The sequence below is a fragment of the Thamnophis elegans genome, chromosome 8, assembly GCF_009769535.1.
Source record: "Thamnophis elegans isolate rThaEle1 chromosome 8, rThaEle1.pri, whole genome shotgun sequence".
Taxonomy (NCBI): domain Eukaryota; kingdom Metazoa; phylum Chordata; class Lepidosauria; order Squamata; family Colubridae; genus Thamnophis; species Thamnophis elegans.
In genome coordinates, this window is record NC_045548.1 from 1,928,809 (window position 1) to 1,948,968 (window position 20,160).

Below are 20,160 nucleotides of genomic sequence, written 5' to 3' on the forward strand. Positions count from 1 at the left end.
TACTTTGCAAAGTAATACCAACTTAAATTCTGTAAAAGCAATGGGGTTAAGATGCTCATTCAGAACCATTTTTCACTGAGGTAACCTTCCTTAAAGAATCGGGGTGGGGGGGATGATGCCACACACAAAATGTTACTAATCCCAAAAAAAGTGTTTAGAAGACAAAGTGAGAAAGAAGTTTCTTGGATGAATAGTTTCCTGAAATTACTTTGTCCCCAACAGTGACAAGCTTTTCTTGATGACAGTCAGCTAAGCAGAGAATTAATTTGGAATTGTAAAGATCTTGGATACAGTCCAGCCAAAGTTAAAACTTGTTTAATTTCATTGGCACCAAATGGAATAAATATAAGAAATGTGTGGCTCAATTGTGCTCTTATATTTCAAACAGTAAACTAATATTCTAGTCAAAAAATTGTGCTTATTTCATATTTAGCAATAGCAATAGCAGCTTCATAGGGCTTTCAGCCCTCTCTAAGCAGTTTACAGAGTCGGCATATTGCCCCCAACAACAATCCGGGTCCTCATTTCACCCACCTCGGAAGGATGGAAGGCTGAGTCAACCCTGAGCTGGTGAGATTTGAACCGCCGAACTGCAGAACTGCAGTCAGCTGAAGTAGCCTGCAGTGCTGCATTTAACCACTGCGCCACCTCGGCTCTTAGGCAGGCAGATTTCATCCTACAACTCTGCAATCCATTGAAATTCCAAGAAATAACACTTAAAATCAAATATTCACAAATGTATATGGATTATTTTTAAAGGAGTTGCATTTTGCTGAAAGTAAAATATGAATGCTACTGCATTCTGTTTTCAGTTATTTTAAAAATCTTTTACTATTGAAATGGTAAAAGCTATACTTTTCCTGTTAAAAAAGGACATGATGCATTTAAAGAATTTCGTCTAATTACCTTGCCCCATTCTAAAGATGATCATTTATTTTGAATATTCACTTATATGCCATCAGCTTCAGGAGTAAATTCAAGTTTATTGAGTGGGGTTTATTGGGGATGATTTATCCTCTAATATAGCTTTTTTAATTTATGTTAATTTATTTTATTTATAGCTCATATTTATATTTATATAAGCTCTCTTTATTATTTTGATAAATAACCCTAATCTAATATCCTGTGTCCCTGAAAATACGGCCTCCCCGGATAATAAGCCCAATCGGGCTTTTGAGCGCATGCGCTAAAATAAGCCCTCCCCCGAAAATAAGCCCTCCCTGAAAATATTGCAACACAGCAGTAGCCATGAGGTGACCACGTTCACTATCTCCTGCACCTCAAAAATAATAAGACCTCCCCAAAAATAAGGCCAAGCGCTTATTTCAGGGGTCAAAATAAAATAAGACCCTGTCTTATTTTGAGCCGAGGTGGCGCAGTGGTTAGAGTGCAGTACTGCAGCCACTTCAGCTGACTGTTAGCTGCAATTCAGCGGTTCAAATCTCACCGGTTCAGGGTTGACTCAGCCTTCCATCCTTCCGAGGTGGGTGAAATGAGGACCCAGACTGTGGGAGCGATATGCTGACTCTGTAAACCGCTTAGAGAAGGCTGAAAGCCCTATGAAGTGGTATATAAATCTAATTGCTATTGCTATTGCTATTATTTTGGGGAAAACATGGTAACTGAACTAATACCTAATACTCCTCCTCCCTCTTCCTATTTTTTCTATAACAACAACCCTATGAGGTGACTTAGGCCTGACTAACTCAAAGTCTCCCAGCTGGGTTTCGTGCCTAAGGAAGAACTAGCATTCACAGTCTCCTGGTTTCTAGCATGGTGCCTTAACCAGGACATCAAAATGGATTTAGAAGCTGATGGCAGATGGTTTCCCTTGGGATTGAAATGGCATAATATGGAATTTCTTGCATCTGGGAGTTTAAAAAATTCCGATTCCTTGATTCTGTAATTACTATGCATTCAGACTTTTCAGGATTATGCAACAGCTATTTTATGCGTCTTGATTCTGAAATATGCTCAGAGGAGTTTTGTTATGGAATGGACTTTCATGTTTTACATTTTTTATGAAAACCTAAATGACCACTTTTTGAGTACGCTGTAGAATTTGGTTTTGGTATGAGCAGATGCACTGATGGCTATTTCTGCATAACTCTTATGATTTTTAAACTGCAAGACTCTTAATTGAAACTATGTCATACTAAAACTATCGGTGCTTAATTTGTAGAAACATTGTGGAATTGTATTGCATGAATAAGGTTTCACTTTTACTGCCCTGAGTAAATTCATGAATATTTAGAAGCAAGTCCCACTGTGATTGGTGTGGTTATTTCATTAGCATGTTTGCATACTGTACTAAATAATGTTTTTTTTTCGCCCTAGACACAGTATGAATATTAACTGCTTTTCATGTCTCCAAAGGTCAATTACCAAACAAAGAAAGATATCTAATTCTTCCTAATGTTACCAACTGCTAATTCTGCTCATCTTAATTGTTTTCCATTGTCCTAAATTCTTTAAAAGAGAGCGTTGCCTCTTATTCTTTCTCCAAGAGAGTCTAAGAAATATTCAATAATTGTATATTTCTTAATTTAATATGGATGTTAATTTTTTAGCCTTTTTAAAATTTAATATCTAGAATTAAACACTCTTCCTTGTATTCATGCAACCAGCAAAGCACGCATAAGTCTTTCTTTGCTAAAGGAGATGAGAAAGTGGGATCTAAAGTGAACTAGCATAGCATTATTTCTTCTCCTCCTACTGCACAAATCAATGTTAAAAGATTTTTCAGGGATTAGGTGATTGAGCTAGTAAACTACACATATAAATTAGCATCCGAACTGAATAACTGTTAAATCCACAGAGCTAAAAAAAAAAAATAGTGACGAAACTAAATTACACCTCAATTTGTAATGGCAGGTTCTAACTACAACATTTTTTTTTTAAATATGTGAACTTCCGTAGATACTCCATCGATCGAAGCAGTGATCCTGGACGCTTCTTCTATGTGGACATTATAACAGGTGCTCTGATGACTGCAAGACCTCTGGATCGGGAAGACATTTCATGGCACAATATCAGTGTGCTAGGTGTGGAAATGAGTAAGGCAATCAAATTATTATTTATTTAAATTTATTGGATCGGGAAGACATTTCATGGCACAATATCAGTGTGCTAGGTGTGGAAATGAGTAAGGCAATCAAATTATTATTTATTTAAATTTATTGGCCGCCCAACTCCAAATTACTCTGTGTCTGCATTTGTCTTTGTGTGTGTGTTTCTGTACAGCAAGGATATATCACTGTATATCATTGGAGGCTTTCCAAGAAGAGAAATTGTATAGACTCTCCTGCTCAATCAGGGGGTTGGACTAGATCAGGGGTGTCAAACTCAAGGCCCAGGGGCCAGATCTGGCCCGCGGGCTGCTTAGTTGTGGGCCATGGGGCCGCCCTGGAAACAGCAAAGGGACGGTTCAAAGCCACATGCAGCTGTTTTCTCTGGCACAGGGTTGCAAGAGGCCATTGCAGCCAAAAACAGGGTTTGGAAGCCTGTTTTTGCTGGCAGAACACTCAGGCTACTACAGACACCCCCAACATGAGTGACGTTGAGCTGGCTACACCCACACCCACACTGCCCCCCCCCCAAATCAAACACAACCCTGATGTAGCCCTCAATGAAATCAAGTTTGACACCCCTGGACTAGATGACTTCCAAAGTCCTTCCAACTCTATGTTTTATGTTTTAAGGTTATACAAGTCTTTTAACTTTATGGAGTGAAATCAAATATTTTACGCTCATAGTAGAAGGAAGAAAACAAAACAAGGAAAAGTAGAATCAGTTCTCTTTTGCATTTCTAATTTCTAATGAAGGCTCCAATGTTCGCTAAAACATAACACCAACAAGTCTGAACAGCACCATATTTGAGCCATGTCTCTGTGATACAGCTTTGGTCTTCTTCACAGCTATTCAGTAACACAGTTACTGTTCCGGTATTAAAGTAGCAGTGCTTCAATTTTGTTTCCCTCCCTAATTTCAAGGGCAATGTCAAGATATAGAAAATCTGTTAGGCTTTGTCGCACATTATCCTAGAGAAAAGTCACTCACAATGATACAACTGGGAAAGTAGCAATGCGGGCAGAAGAGGGATCAGCAAAGGAGACATCGCATATTATACTGAGCAGGAATGCATAGTATTTCCATTCAGCAGTGATGAAAGCCAAGCTTCAGATTTCTATCTGCCAACTCCTGTTCTCTCTCCTCTGGACTGCAGCCACTTCAGCTGACTGTTATCTGCAGTTCGGCTGTTCAAATCTCACCGGCTCAGGGTTGACTCAGCCTTCCATCCTTCCGAGGTGGGTAAAATGAGGACCCGGATTGCTGTTGGGGGCGATATGCTGACTCTGTAAACCGCTTAGAGAGGGCTGAAAGCCTTATGAAGCGGTATATAAGTCTAACTGCTATTGCTAGTTTCCACCCATTGCTTCTGGTCCTGCCCTCAGGTGCTTTGGAGAATAGTTTGACTCCCTCTTCTTTGAGATTTTGGAAGACTGCTATCATGTCTCCCCTGGTCCTTCTTTTCATCAAACTAGACATACCCAGTTCCTGCAACTGTTCTTCATATGTTTTAGTCTCCAGTCCCCTAATTATCTTTGTTGCTCTTCTCTGCATTCTCTTCTGCACAAATCAAAAGTCTTAATACAGTAAAATACTATCTACTAAAGGGTTGATCTCAGCCTAGAGGAGATCAACCCTGACTGCTCTTTAGAAAGCCAGATTCTGAAGATGAAACTCAAATACTTTGGCCACCTAATGAGAAGGAAGGACTCACTGGAGAAGAGCCTAATGCTGGGAAAGTTTGAGGGCAAAAGAAGAAGGGAACAACAGAGAATGAGGTGGCTGGATGGAGACACTGAAGTAGTAGGCATGAGATTAAATGGACTCCAGAGGATGGTAGAGGACAGTAAGGCCTGGGGGAACGTTGTCCATGGGGTCACGATGGGTGAGACATGACTTTGCAATTAACAACAACAACAAATCTGGGCATACATTCTCCAGAGAACTTTTATGCAATTCAGGATTAATTTATGCTCAGGCAGAACACCTCTGATATTAAGTCACTCTTCTCTCCTTTCAGACAATCCTTTGCAGGTTGGAAGTGTTTCAGTAACAATAAGAGTCCTGGATATAAATGACAACGTGCCCGAATTTCCCAGGTTCTATGAGGCATTTGTCTGTGAAAATGCAAAAGTTGGACAGGTGAGAAGCTAAAACAGTATTTTATATTTAGAACTGGTACCATTATCTACTACCTTTATCCCTAACCTAACATTGTCTCGATCTGAACTGCACTCTCCGAAACGTCCGAAGTAGATTTCAAAGGGTACAGTAGCTTATAAGTGCAAGGAATGAGAATATTGCTAAGTCTACGTGTACGAGCACAAGTGTGTCCGTTCCCATTACAATTTCAGTAGAATATATAATACTATGTAATTTAGTATTTAATTTAACTATCTAATTTAAATATTAAATTAAATCCACTGCAATATTTAAAAGAGCAGCAAAGCAGCAGTAAAATTAATTTCTTATTACATCCTCCAAAATGAAACAGAAATGTTAAAATATATATTTCATAGCTAGAATATACAAAAAGGAGGAAGAATCTGAATAAAACACACACACGATAGATATGTAAAAGTAACTCTTGCCTTTAAATAGATTTACATTTTGTTCGAAGGAAAACATATTGATCGGTCTTTCCATGTTTAGGAGTTTGGATCCTTGCTAGCCACCTGCCCTCTAACCCAGGGGTGCTAAACTCAAAGCCCACTGGCCAAATCCGGCCCTTGGGTGCTTAAATCTGGCCCGCAGGACACCCTGGAAACAAGGAGCAGCCCTTCTGAGTTCCATTTTCAGCTGGGACAGCCTCCTGCAGCCCATGAAAATGAAACTTGAGCTGCCACAGGCACCCTACACGAGGGATGTCAAGCTGGCCACCCCCCACCCTGGCCACTCCCACCCTGGCCACACCCACCCCATCCCCTCAGGGTCAAAGACAACTCTGATGCAGCCCTCAGTGAAATCAAGTTTGACACCTCTGCTGTAACCCAACGTTAATTTTGTAGTCCTAGTTGTCCTGGGTTTTTGTCTTTTGGCTATTTCAGGAGACGGGGGAGTTGGTGGGATGTAACTGGTCTTTATCATGAACCATCCAGAGTTATTTGCTATCAGGTGGTATGTAAATTAATAAAATATATGAATAAACAATTCTAAGGTTTTTCACATTTATTTATTTTATTTTATTTTATTTTATTTTAATAGCATTTATAGGCCGCCCTTTTCCCTGAGGGGACTCAGGGCGGCTTACAATAATAAAGGAAGGGGAGTGAAGACAAAACATAAAAAGAAATGTGCAATAACTGAAAAATACTAAAAACACAACATTCTCTCAGCATTCGGGAGGGGCGGAAGAGTTTATCCCCAGGCCTGACGGGCTAGCCAGATCTTGAGGGCTGTATGGAAGGCCTGGACTGTGGTCAGGGTACGAATCTCCACGGGGAGATTGTTCCATAGCGTCGGAGCAGCAACTGAGAAGGCTCTCCTCCGGGTAGTCGCCAGTCGGCACTGACTGGCGGATGGAATACGGAGGAGGCCCGCTCTATGCGATCTGATGGGACGCAGGGAGGTTATTGGCAGAAGGCGGTCTCTCAAATAGTCAGATCCACTACCATGGAGCGCTTTATGGGTGGTAAGTAAGACCTTGAATTGCACCCGGAGATCCACAGGCAGCCAGCGCAGCTCGCGGAGGATAGGTGTTATGTGGGCGAACCGAGGTGCGCCCACAATCACTCGCGCGGCCGCGTTCTGTACTAGCTGAAGTCTCCGGGTGCTCTTCAAGGGCAGCCCCATGTAGAGCACGTTGCAGTATTCCAGCTTAGAGATCACAAGGGCTCGAGTGACTGTCGTGAGAGCCTCCCGATTCAGGTAGGGCCGCAACTGGCGCACCAGGCGAACCTGGGCAAATGCCCCCCTGGTCACAGCCGATAGATGGTGATCAAAACTCAGCTGTGGATCCAGGAGGACTCCCAAGTTGCGGACCCTATCTGAGGGGTATAAATTTTGTCCCCCCAGCCTGATTGATGGTACGGTGGTCAAATTATTGGGAGGAAAACACAACAGCCACTCGGTCTTGTCTGGGTTGAGCACCAGTTTGTTTGCTCTCATCCAGTCTTTAACAGCTTCCAGACCCTGGTTCATCACGTCCACCGCTTCATTGAGTTGGCACGGGGCGGACAGATACAATTGAGTATCGTCCGCATATTGGTGATACTTTATCCCGTGCCTCCGAATGATCTCGCCCAGCGGTTTCATGTATATGTTGAATAGGAGGGGGGACAAGACCGACCCCTGTGGCACCCCACATGTTAGGGGCCTCGGGGACGATCTCTGCCCACCCACCAACACCGACTGCGACCTGTCCGAGAGGTAGGAGGAGAACCACTGCAAAACAGTGCCGCCCACTCCCACCTCCCGCAGTCGTCGCAGAAGGATACCATGGTCGATGGTATCGAAAGCCGCTGAGAGGTCAAGGAGAACCAGGATGGACGCAAAGCCTCCATCCCTAGCTCTCCAGAGATCATCGGTCAATGCGACCAAAGCGGTTTCTGTGCTGTAACCTGGTCGGAAGCCGGACTGGAAGGGGTCAAGATAGTTTGCTTCCTCCAAGGTACGCTGAAGCTGGAGGGCCACCACTTTCTCAACAACCTTCCCCACATAGGGAAGGTTGGAGACTGGACGGTAGTTATTAAGAATAGCTGGATCCAGGGACGGTTTCTTCAGAAGGGGTCTCACCACCGCTGCCTTAAGCTCGGTGGGAAAATGCCCCTCCCGAAGAGATGCCACAGCAACCGCTTGGATCCAGCCTCGTGTCACCTCACTGCTGTTGGCAACCAGCCAGGAGGGACACGGGTCCAGTACACAAGTGGAGGTACTCACAGCTCGCATAGCCTTGTCCACATCCCCAGAGGCAACTTCCTGAAACTCAACCCAGAGATGGTTTACCAAGTCTTTCCCCTGTGTCTCAGCTGGCTCTGCAAGAGTGGAGTCCAGGTCCGCTCGAAACCGGGCAACTTTGTCCGCCAAGAACTGAACATACTCCTCAGCCTTACCCTGTAAGGGGTCCCCCGCCTCCCTCCTATTTAGGAGGGAGCGGGTTATCCCAAACAGGGCGGCTGGGCGGAACTCGGCGGACGCTACCAAGGAGGCAATGTATGTTCTTTTTGCCGATCTTAGAGCGCGAGTATACTCCTTGGTGCATGCTGTTACAAGTGCCCGGTTCAATTCGGACCTGTCTAATCTCCACAGGTGCTCTAGGCGTCTCCTCCGGCGCTTTATCTCCCGGAGCTCCTCGGTAAACCAAGGAGGTCTCCGGGGGCCGCTGACCCGGAGGGGCCGTAGTGGCGCAATCTGGTTTAGAGACCCCGAAGCTGCCGAGTGCCAGGCAGCGACAAGGGTCTCAACCGAACTGTGGGCGAGAGTATCTGGAATAACCCCAAGCTCCGTCTGGAACCTAATGGGGTCCATCAGTCGCTTGGGGCGGAACCACCTGGTCGGTTCCTCCTCCCTACGGTGGGGGTTTGGCCTCCGGAAGTCTAGCCTCAGTAGGCAGTGGTCTGACCACGACAGGGGTATGATCTCATTACCCCTCAGACCAAGATCGTAACTCCACTGCTCCGAGAGGAATACGAGGTCGAGCGTGTGACCCGCTGAGTGGGTTGGGCCTCGAATTACCTGAGTCAAGCCCATGGCTGTCATGGAAGCCATGAACTCCTGCGCTCCGTCAGAGCGTTCACCGAGCGAAGGCAAGTTGAAGTCCCCCAGAACTATGAGTCTAGGGAACTCAGCTGCCAGCTCGGCTACTGACTCGAGGAGCGAGGGGAGGGCTGCTGCAACGCAGTTGGGAGGCAGGTACATAAGCAGCAGACCCACTTGACCCTTGAGGTCCAGCTTCACCAGCAGGGACTCACACCCGACAAGCTCCGGAGCAGGGATCCTACGAGGTACTAAAGACTCCCGGACTACAATAGCCACACCGCCACCCCTTCCCTGGGCTCTCGGCTGGTGTAGCACCTGAAATCCGGCTGGGCACATCTCTACGAGGGGGACTCCTCCCTCCGTGCCCAGCCATGTTTCAGTAATACATGCCAGGTCTGCGCCCTCATCAGTTATCAAGTCCCGGATGAGGGGGGCCTTATGAACCACAGACCTGGCATTTAGCGACAGCAGCCTGAGACCAGGGTCCTGATCACTCGCGCCATCTGACCTTGGAGTGGGACTCCTAGGGCCGGAAGGAGGGATCTCTGTAATATAGCGAACCCTCCTTCCCCAATGATGGCCTGCCCTAAAGTCCCCGCCATATCTGCCTCTCCCTGTCATGACCGCAATGCTCCGACCCTCTCCTGTGGATATAGCCCCCCCAACCACCCCAATGGCCCCCATATGACCCGCCAGGTCCTCCGAATCATTCATACTCAAACTCTCACACAAGCAGTCCTCACTAATAGAGTTAAAACACAAATACAGCTAAATAAATTAAAAGTGAGATCATTCATACAACCAGACAATCCCATGCACTCAACATACCAGTTAAAATTAGAAAATAATAGGGTTGCGCAGGTCCAAGATAGTATTAGTTCGTAGTAGTCCAACGTAATAATCCACCCTCTCCTGAGGGGGGGGGGTCACACCCTAATGGGGGGCTCCACTCTTCTCCTTCTATGCCCCAAAGAAAAGTCCACAGCTGGAAGGTCAAAGTTCAATAGTATACAAGGCAATCGTGTGTAATAAAGGGAAGGCAAAAATGCCTGATGTTTATAAGCAAGGATTGTTCAGTCTTATTCCCTTTAAAGTCCCAAAGAAAGTCAGTCCCAAAGATATGTGACATATCAATGCAGAAGTAATATGCATTGTTAACATTATAATTACATATAAATATTATTTCCCATAAATTCATGGGATTTTTTCAGCTCTCTGTCTGTTCATATCAATTTGATAATGCCAGCAAGATTATTGTATGCACAAAGATGAAATGGAGGAATGAACTGTAAATGAACTAGCAAAAATAGCAATACTGACATTTTAATCATGCGGAAAGTACTTTTTTAAAACACTGACACCTTTTTGTGGATTATTACTAAAAGGACAAAAAATGAAATGATTTGTGGATTTAATGATTGAAACATATGAGAAATAAATAAAGGTTTAAAAGAATTTGTGGAAGAGTTAAGAGGGGGAAGAGGTGCTTGTAAACATCTATGGAGAAGTTGCTTTTTTCTTTTCTTGCAATTCTTTCTTCTTTTTTCCTTCTTTTGATCTTTTTTGTCTTTACCTTTAGATTTGCTTTACATTTTACCTAACATTAATATAAATATATACATCAAAATATAAAAATATGTATTTATATAAATTTAAAATCTTTAAATCTTTTTTTGAATGATTGTAGGTCTAATTGGAAGTTTTGTGAGAAGTATGGCAAGCTAAATTGATTAGAGAAAAGATAATATTGACATTTACAGTGGTTTAAAAAAAGAGTGCATTGTTGCTGTAATACATTCGTGTGTATTCTGTGCATGTAGTCAAAATTTACTTGAAAGGATATTGGATTTTACTTGAAATTACTTGGGATTTAGAATAAACTTTTTGAAATCAATGTATCCCAAATAATTAATATCCCATTTTTGTAATGTCTTCTCTAAGCATAATTAAATTGCATTCAACCTATCAGATTGTGGATTATTAGTCAAAAATCGGTTTTCATTGGGCCAAATCCTACCTTCACTAACTAGAAGCTTCTTCCCAAGGTATAGAGACAGAGAGAGGCAGACATATTTAGAAGACTCGTATGACCCATCTTATTTGTTACAAGTTCAAGAGGCTCACAAAACAGTAATAAAAACCCAAAGAATGAATCACCATTTGGACCTAATCACATTCCATGTCCATGGAAGCCTTGATCAACCACAAGGTGGCGGAACTCACAGCAGCAAGGACCCGGTCCATTTCCTCAGATTCAACAGTTCACACTCTTCCCGCATGTTTTCTCACTCACAAACTAGGGGGAGACATGATAGCAGCCTTCCAATACCTTAGAGGCTGCCACAAAGAAGAGGGAGTCAAACTATTCTCCAAAGCCCCTGAGGGTAGGACAAGAAGCAACGGGTGGAAACTAATCATGGAGAGAAGCAACCTAGAACTAAGGAGAAATTTCCTGACAGTTGGGACAATTAATCAGTGGAACAACTTGCCTCCAGAAGTTGTGAATGCTCCAACACTGATTGTTTTTAAGAAAATGTTGGATGACCATTTGTCTGAAGTGGTGTAGGGTTTCCAGTTGATCTAGAAGACCTCCAAGGTCCCTTCCAACTCTCCTATTCTATTCTATTCTATTCTAATATTGCTTCATGTTTTGGAGCTCCTCAGTAAACCAAGGTGCTCTATGAGGTCTGCAACCAGAGAGAATCCATGCAGGCACATTCCAATTCATGCTTCTTCCAAGCTGCAAAGTGTCCACTGAATCACACGCCAGAAGTTGAGAGAGAAAAACCCAGTTGTCTTCAAAAAGTGTGGGAGGGGAGGTGCCAATTGAATAGGATATCTATAGTATATAAAATGATAGGGCAGTGTTTCTCAACCTTGGTCACCTGAAGATGCGTGGACTTCAACTCCTAGAATTCCCCAGCCAGTTGAGAAACACTGTGATAGGGTGACAATATAATTACATTGGTGTAATCTAACAGTGTAGAAAAGTGTAATATAGAAATATTCTTTCCTAGCCCTACTAGTTGATTTTCTTGCACGGATTATCTGCATAGAAACCGTGTGCTCTTTCACTGAGATACGGACCATACAAATTTGAACAACTCCTGAGGAGATTTCTTTTTTTTCTTAACCCCTGATCCCTGCAATATTTTTATTGCCGTCATAGCTCTCTGCTTCCTCTTCAGCGACTACTTTCGTACTATTTAAAAGCTGCATATATTTTGCTTTCAGATTAATTCTTAAAAGCGTTTACCTCCACTGGAATTGTCGTTAATCAATTGTGTTGTTCTTCTGTCTCCTACAGCTGATCCAGACAGTAAGCGCGGTGGATCAAGATGACCCACAAGACGGACAGCACTTCTACTACAGCCTGGCTCCTGAGACAGCAAATAACCCGAATTTTACTCTTAGGGACAATCAAGGTAATTGAAGTAGGCATCAATTTGTTTGGCTTAATTAATATCTTCTGAAGTAGGTTGAATTGCAGAAGCTCTGTTTTAAAATTGCTTCTTGAGCCAGCCATTTCAAATGATAAGCGACACCTGCTCCTTAAAAGCAGCCGTGAAATAAAGGTTTCATTTTGCTTTTAGGAAAGTTGCAAAGAATTTGCCTGGTATTTCTCAGGGCAGTGATACAACCATTTCTTTTGAGGAACAATAACAAGGTTGCGCAAATCCAAAGCTTTTTTTTATCATTGTGGGGTATTTTCAGTAATAAATCGGTGGCGAGGCAGAGGGGAAGAAATGTCCAAAAGAATATTGTTGCATTTATTTTTCTTAATCCTGAGCTTTCTATGGACTTTCCCCAAACACAGAAAAGGTCATTGCCTATTATTTCAGATTTTCTTCCTTCGGGTGATACGCAGATACAAACAAGAAAAGGGGCTTCAGAGACAATGTGGGAAAATTTCCTGCATCCGGCGGCATCTCCTCCTTAATGAAGTCATATCTTTTTTTTTGCTCTTTGCTTGCAAGCTAATTCTGTACAGTGGTACCTCGGTACCCATCATTAATTGGTTCCGAGGGGCACCATGAGTAATAAAGACAATGAATACCAAACAAATTTTCCTATAAAGAATAATGTAGTACATCACAAGGCAGCTGACATCAACAAGTTCTAGCTTGTGTGTTGAGTACTGAACAAACGATTAATATTGGGACAAAATGTTCATATCACAATGTGTTGAGTTTCAAAGCAGTTGAATACCAACGTACTAATGTAGTCCCAGGAAAATTGGATTTTAATTTAGCAGGTACAAATGAAGTGCAACAAGGCCATTATAACTTGTCAACACCTCCTTAATATCTACCTAATTCAATTTCTATTTTCCTGGAATTACACAAATGCTGCATGAGCTAAGAAAAAAGTTTCTTCTTCTTTTAGAGGAATCAACCAGGTGTAACAAATATACTCATGTCCCTTTCAAAAACACCTTTTCAGTTCACTTCCATTGCCTTCCCTTTCTTTTGGAATTCCAGTTTTCCCCCACTTTATATAGCAAAAAAAAATTTTGGGCTTCTGAGCATGTTTAAGTTCCTTTTTGCCTAGTTGTAGTTTCTACGTTTTTTATTTATTATTTCAAAAAATATTAGGCAAACCAAGAGTTTTTCCTGAGTCTGGTGACACCTCCCCCTGTTCAGTGGATGATACTCTTTTAATTCAATGAAACAGTTGGGGAAATGAATGAGCTATTAATATAGAAAATGATATAAAAATAAGCTGCACTGCAGCATCACCTAATGGTGAACATTATTTCAACAGCTGGAGAAGCAAGGAAAAAGTAAATTTTACAAAAAGGAGTTCCTTGGAAATGTAGTAAAGATTGCTTTGGGACACCTTACTCACAAAAACAGTTTTGCCGTAGTCTAAAAGTTGAATTGGCATATTGTTTCAATTTATTTTTATTTTTTAAAAAAAGTTGCTTTATAAAATGGACTGGCCAGTTTGCTAAATTTCTAACTTATCCACAATGGGCCTTAGCATGTGGTCAGCCAGTGATTATTCTGTGCGTGTTCAGGAAGATGCATGCACAAAAATTACAGATTATTTTCGGCCCACTCAGTTCAACCTGGAAGGGTTTGGTAAAGGACATTGTCAGGTTCCAAAAACAGACACACCTTGTGGTTCTTCCAGACAGATTTCTTTATTTTTCTGTGGAAAAATAGACCCGCCATCATGGGTCTATTTCTACAGCAATGAAGCGCCCAGATTTATTATTTGGAAATTGCTGAGAAGATTGCAAGATATTGCTTTGCTGGAACCGATTTTCTTTCCTTAAACTTACAACTACTGATGAGCATGAAAGAAATCATCATTAAAAGATTTGTGATATAGGTTCATTTAATACTTGGGGCATTCTGCTGAAACAACATTCAGATATAAGACAGGAAGAAAGGGGGGAATTCTCTCTTTTGCCTCTGTATTTCAGCATCTTAATTAGGAATGACAAGGGAGGTTTGTTGTTAAAAAGCCGTTTTCAGGCCCATCAATTTTTATCAGGCAGAAGAATGAAAAGTTCTGGATCTCCCCATTTGTGCTACTGCTTTCAACATTTTTTCTTTATTTTTAACAGGGTTCTCACAATGATGGATATGCATATTAAGAAGGGATATAGCTTAGAATAAAACAAGACATTAAATTGTATTACAACATAGTTATCACAGCTAAAGTTCAATCTACGAACCTAAAGCTCCCCAAAACTTCCAAATAGTTTCACCTATAAGAAAAGAGTACAGGATATTTAAACTGAAATTCTGAAATTTAATGCACTGTCATGCCTTAGGTATCTCTATTTTATATGTTCTTTCTCTCCTTTCTTCTCCTCCCGCCTTCCTTTTCACTGCCTACCATCTTTTAATTTGCTCTTTTCATTCAATTTTCTTATGTGCAACTATGCTCATTGTCAGAAATACAGGTGAAATAATATATCTAAGGTCATGAACAAAATCACCTGGCTAGCAGGAGGCCATATCAATTGAGCAAATAAATAAATGTTTCACAAATAATAATAATATTATCCACAGCATGGATATGAACAAGCCAGCTTCCAAAGGCAGAGAACTATGTGTCATTGAAAGTCTAGAGCAGTGATGGTGCTCATCGAGTGCTGAAAAGGATGCACAAAAATGTTGTGCACGTGCTCATTGGTGCCACACTCTGGAAAAGCCAAACTTCCAGGTTCTAGCGCATATGTGTGCCTAATGATCAGCTTACCAGTGCACATGCCCAGGCCAGTTTTCAGCACTGGCGCACATGCGAAAGGACCACACTTCGGAAAAGCCAAGCTTCCGGGTTCTGGCACACATGCGCACCCAACAATCAGCTGGCCAGCGCCCATGCACATACCAGTTTTTGGCACTGCATCATGCGCGAAGGACAGCTGATTGTCGTGCATGCGTGCATGCCAGAAACCCGGAAGACAAACAGGCAAGGCCGCATGTGCCGGGTGACATAGCTCCGCATGCCACATTGGGCACACATGGCATAGGTTTGCCATCACAGGTCTAGAGTAACTCACAAACAATTGCATATTCCAAAAGTAGTTATGTTGCACCTGTAGATAAAAGTAAATGATCTACCCCCAGAGATCCGGACCCTCCCCACTCTCGCGGCCTTCCGAAAGTCTATTAAGACCTGGCTTTTCCGGCAGGCCTGGGGCTGTTGACCTCTTGAATGAGGTCCAGCCCCACTAAGGTTGAGTTGCATGTTGTGCCTTTTTAACTTGCCTGTCTCTCTATTTTTTTTAATTTTTAGTATTCTTTTAAATTGTTTTTTATGTAAGCTGCCCGGAGTCCTTCGGGATTGGGCGGCATATAAATTTATTAAACATTAACATTAAAGATAACACTGTAAGTTTACAAAACTAATCAATTTTGCAATAGGTATATTTGATATTTTAGCATTGTGGATAAGTATTGTTATTTTTCCTTTTTCATTCTTTCTTTCTTCCTTTTTTCTCTTCTTTCTTTCTCTTTAGACAACACAGCTTGGATTTTAACCAAGAGATCGGGATTTCGGCAACAGGAGCAGAATACCTTTTATCTTCCCATCTTAATAGCGGATAATGGGCGTCCTGTGCTAAGCAGTACTGGGACAGTAACCATTCATGTTTGCAGTTGTGATGAGAAGGGCCTTGTGATGTCCTGTAACGCAGAGGCCTACGTGCTCCCTGTTAGCCTGAGCAGAGGAGCGCTGATTGCTATTCTAGCTTGCATTTTCGTTTTGCTTGGTAAGTATACATAAAATCTCAAAAACAAATCTAATAGTCTTCAGGCAAGATTTGTTGGGCTGTAATACTAAATCACCACAGGTAGTCCTTGATTTATGACCACAATTGAGCCCCAAATTTCTGTTGCAAAATGAAGCCTTTGTTAAATAGAGAGCCGAGGTAGAGCCGAGGTGCAGTGGTTAAATGCAGCACTGCAGGCTACTTCAGCTGACTGCAGTTCTGCAGTCCGGCTGTTCAAATCTCACTGGCTCAGGGTTGACTCAGCCTTCCATCCTTCCGAGGTGGGTAAAATGAGGACCCGGATTGTTGTTGGGGGCAATATGCTGACTCTGTAAACCGCTTAGAGAGGGCTGAAAGCCCTATGAAGCGGTACATAAGTCTAACTGCTATTGCTATTGCTATTAAATGAGTTTTGCCCCATTTTACAACATTTCTTGCCACAGTCGTTAAGTGAATCCGTGCAGTTGTTAATGGTGTAAGAAAGTTGTTACGTGAATCCAGCTTCCCCATTGACTTGGCTTGTCAGGAGGTCATGAAAGGTGATCTCACAGACCCAGGACACTGCAACCGTCATAAATATGAGCCAGTTGCCAAGCACCTTCAATTTTGATCATGCCCGGGGGGGGAGGGAATACTCCAGGGGTCATAAGTGTGAAAAAATGATCCTAAGTCACTTCTTTCAATGGTATTGTCAACTTTGAACGCTCACTAAATGATCTGTTGTAAGTCGAGGATTACCACTATAGTGGGAGCAATTTTGAGCAGGGGGGTGGGGAAGTAGACCTCTTTGATTACTTTTACATATTTATTTATTTATTTATTTATTATCAAAATTTATATGCTGCCCAATCCCGAAGGACTCCGGGTGGCTTACAAAAAAAAGAGAGAGAGAAAAAAAAGACAGTTTAAAATCATAAAACCACATACATTCATTCTAATCGGGGCTGGACCTCAACAATGAGGTCAACAGCCCCAGGCCTGCCAGAACAGCCAGGTTTTAACAGCTTTCCTGAAGGCCATGAGAGTGGGGAGGGTCCAGATCTCCGGGGGTAGCTGGTTCCAGAGAGTCGGAGCAGCCACAGAGAAGGCTCTCCTCCGAGGGCCCGCCAGCCGACACTATCTGGCTGACGGCATCTGAAGGGAGGCCCAATCTGTGGGATCTTACTGGCCGCTGGGAGGTATGTGGCAGTAGGCGGTCTCGAAGGTACGCTGGCCCTAAGCCATGAAATATGAAATATTTCTTGTTGATTTGTCTTGAGTGAAGAAGAATTGCTGCCTAAGTATTTTCTGTTTCATTTAGTTCTGGTGCTACTGATCTTATCCATGAAGAGACACCGGAAGCAGCCTTACATGCTTGATGAGGACGAGAATATCCATGAGAACATTGTCCGATATGACGACGAAGGCGGCGGGGAAGAAGATACGGAAGCTTTCGACATCTCTGCCCTGTGGAACCCCAGGGAGGCCCAAGCGTTCATGAAGAACCGGCAAGACATGATGCCAGAAATCGAAAGCCTCTCAAGATACGTCCCTCAGGCCTGCACAATGGACAGCAGTGTTCACAGCTATGTATTGGCCAAACTCTATGAAGCGGACATGGACCTCTGGGCTCCTCCCTTCGATTCCCTCCAGACCTATATGTTTGAGGGCAACGGCTCAGCGGCCGAATCGCTCAGTTCCTTACAGTCTGTAACTACGGACTCAGAACAGAGCTATGACTATCTCACAGACTGGGGACCACGCTTTAGGAAGCTGGCGGAAATGTATGGCGCCACAGAGGGGAGTGGGACTCTTTGGTAACTAAAAAGGCCAAGTGCTTGATACTCAAATGCCGCCATCTAAACTTGTACCCGTCTGATGTGAGACATTTGGTGGGATGGCCTCTTACGATTAGCAATACGATGCTTGAGGGAGAATGCAGGAGAGTTTGAATAAGTCAAAGCACTCTCTGGATCAGCTTTATGAAGTTATTTTAAGCTACATTTGTAAACGATGATAAGCAGGAGAGAAAGAGAGGTGGGAAGAATTTCGTGGGATTTTTTTTTTTAAATTTTTCTTTCAAAGACTACACAATGAACATTTGGTTCTGGATTAGAATGACATTATTATCTTGCTGACTTAAGACACCCAAGCGCGCACTCACATCCATGGACCACTTATTAACTTTTTTACATCTGCGTGTAAAAATCTATACATTTCAATTCACATGGAATTGTGTGTAGAAAGCCGTCTCCTGTAGATGATTTCTTCCTCTTTGTTTATAAAAGAAAAAGGATACAGGAAATCATCAATAAAATGGAAGATTTTTTTTTTACCAGCAAATCCTAATGAAGAAAAAAGATTTGAGTGAAGTGGAAGGGAGAACAACTGACCCGTGTGTCATATGCATTATTACTAATATCAAATTAATGTATGCGGAGTCTCTCTCCTCAGCTTTTAAAAACTACGATTCAAAATCAAATCCTAAAAATTATGCCTCCTTTCTGCACTGTAGATACTTCTTCCACGTGCCAAATGCAAGAATCAGATGTTGCCAGTCAAAGCCAAATAAAGTTTTAATTTCCTATCTACGTGACGTTAGAGGGCCTTTCCCAAACTAGTCGAGATCAAACTGAGGGAAGTTTACACTGTAGGTGACCTACTTGAACAAATGCAGTATTATAGAGGAATAAAAGGATGTAATAAATATTCCATATATAAGTTTTGTATATTTGTTAATAATTTTGGTAATAAATATCATGTACTGGATGCAGTACCTTAGAACTCTTTTAATAAAATTTAAATTGAAGGAAAAGGAATCTGCAAATGATCTTTTGTCTGTTATAGCTAAAGAGCCTCTTGACCGAAGCCCTTTCAATCAGAAGTGGGTCTTCAGGGTTCCACCACAAATGCGCGCACAACAAAAGCGCGCCTGACTAAACCGCGGTGACTAAAGCGCGGTGACAAAACCGTGCGATGAATGAGCGACGAATTAGCCCTAAAACGCGCCGACAAAAGCGCGCCAACAGAAGCGCGCTGTAACGTAACCCTAAACCTAACCCTAAACCTAACCCTAAACCTAACCCTAAACCTAACCCTAAAACTAACCCTAAAACTAACCCTAAACCTAACCCTAAACCTAACCCTAAACCTAACCCTAACCCTAAACCTAACCCTACACCTAACCCTAAACCTAACCCTAAACCTAACCCTAAACCTTACCTTAAATTAAATCGCGCTTCTGTCGGCGCGCTTTTGACATCGCGGTTTTATGACGTTCATGCTTTTGTCGGGTCACGGGTCTTCAGCAGGTTCTGACCAGTTCTAGAGAACCAGTAGTGGAAATTTTGAGTAGTTCGGAGAACCAGTAAATACCACCTCTGATTGGCCCTGCCTCCATCTATTCTCTGCCTCCCGAGTCCCAGCTGATCAGGAGGAAATGGGCATTTTGCAGTAACCTTCCCCTGGAGTGGGATGAGGGGATGGAGATTTTACAGTATCCTTCCCCTGCCATGCCCCTCATGCCATACCCACAGAATTGGTAGTAAAAAAAATTGAACCCCCCCCCCCACCCACTACTTTCAATCCCTGTTTTATATTTGTTCCCAACTTGGTCTTTCCCAGACATCTAGGAAAAATTACTTCCAGAATTCCTATCAGTACCATTACTTTGGCATCCTGGAAACTGCAGTATCAACATTACACAAGGTCACCCATGGTGTTGATATTCTGCTCCCTACAATTTCTAAACCAGTATCTGGTGAGACAAATCAATGCATCACTCAAAAAAACATATTTTAAAAAATGTACATGAACCACATTGAGATTTCATGACTTTTTATCAACAACAATCTATATTTGAGGTACAGCCTTCCACGCGTCTTATTTCTATTACATCCTATTGAATTGTGTGAAGACAGAGCTCAGTAGAGAAGGCCCTAATGCAGGAAATTTGAAGGAAGAATAGAAGAGGATGACCAGCAATAAGGCGGATAGATTTAGTGATAGTGATGACGAGTGGATCATTGGAAGTCCCGAAAGACTAAATTCGGGACAGATTTGCATGCAGAAAATCTGGTGTGGTTTCAAAGAGTTGACAATGACTTTGATGGCACATTATCAATTCCATGCTGCTCTGAATTAATATCATGTAAGGAAGACATTCAATAGGAGCCGAGGTGGCG

General features: G+C 42.5%; 1 protein-coding gene across 1 annotated transcript in view; it reads left to right on the plus strand.

The window, feature by feature from the left end:
* The window catches only part of CDH20 (cadherin 20), a 42,144-nt gene extending 23,804 nt beyond the window's left edge, over window positions 1-18,340 (plus strand). The window contains exons 7-11 of the mRNA XM_032222828.1: window positions 2,920-3,056; window positions 5,090-5,211; window positions 12,074-12,191; window positions 15,746-15,997; window positions 17,298-18,340. Coding sequence (XP_032078719.1) covers window positions 2,920-3,056; window positions 5,090-5,211; window positions 12,074-12,191; window positions 15,746-15,997; window positions 17,298-17,797 — 1,129 coding nt within the window. The 3' untranslated portion in view covers window positions 17,798-18,340. The remainder of the gene's footprint in view (window positions 1-2,919; window positions 3,057-5,089; window positions 5,212-12,073; window positions 12,192-15,745; window positions 15,998-17,297) is intronic.
* The last annotated feature ends 1,820 nt before the right edge of the window (window positions 18,341-20,160 follow it).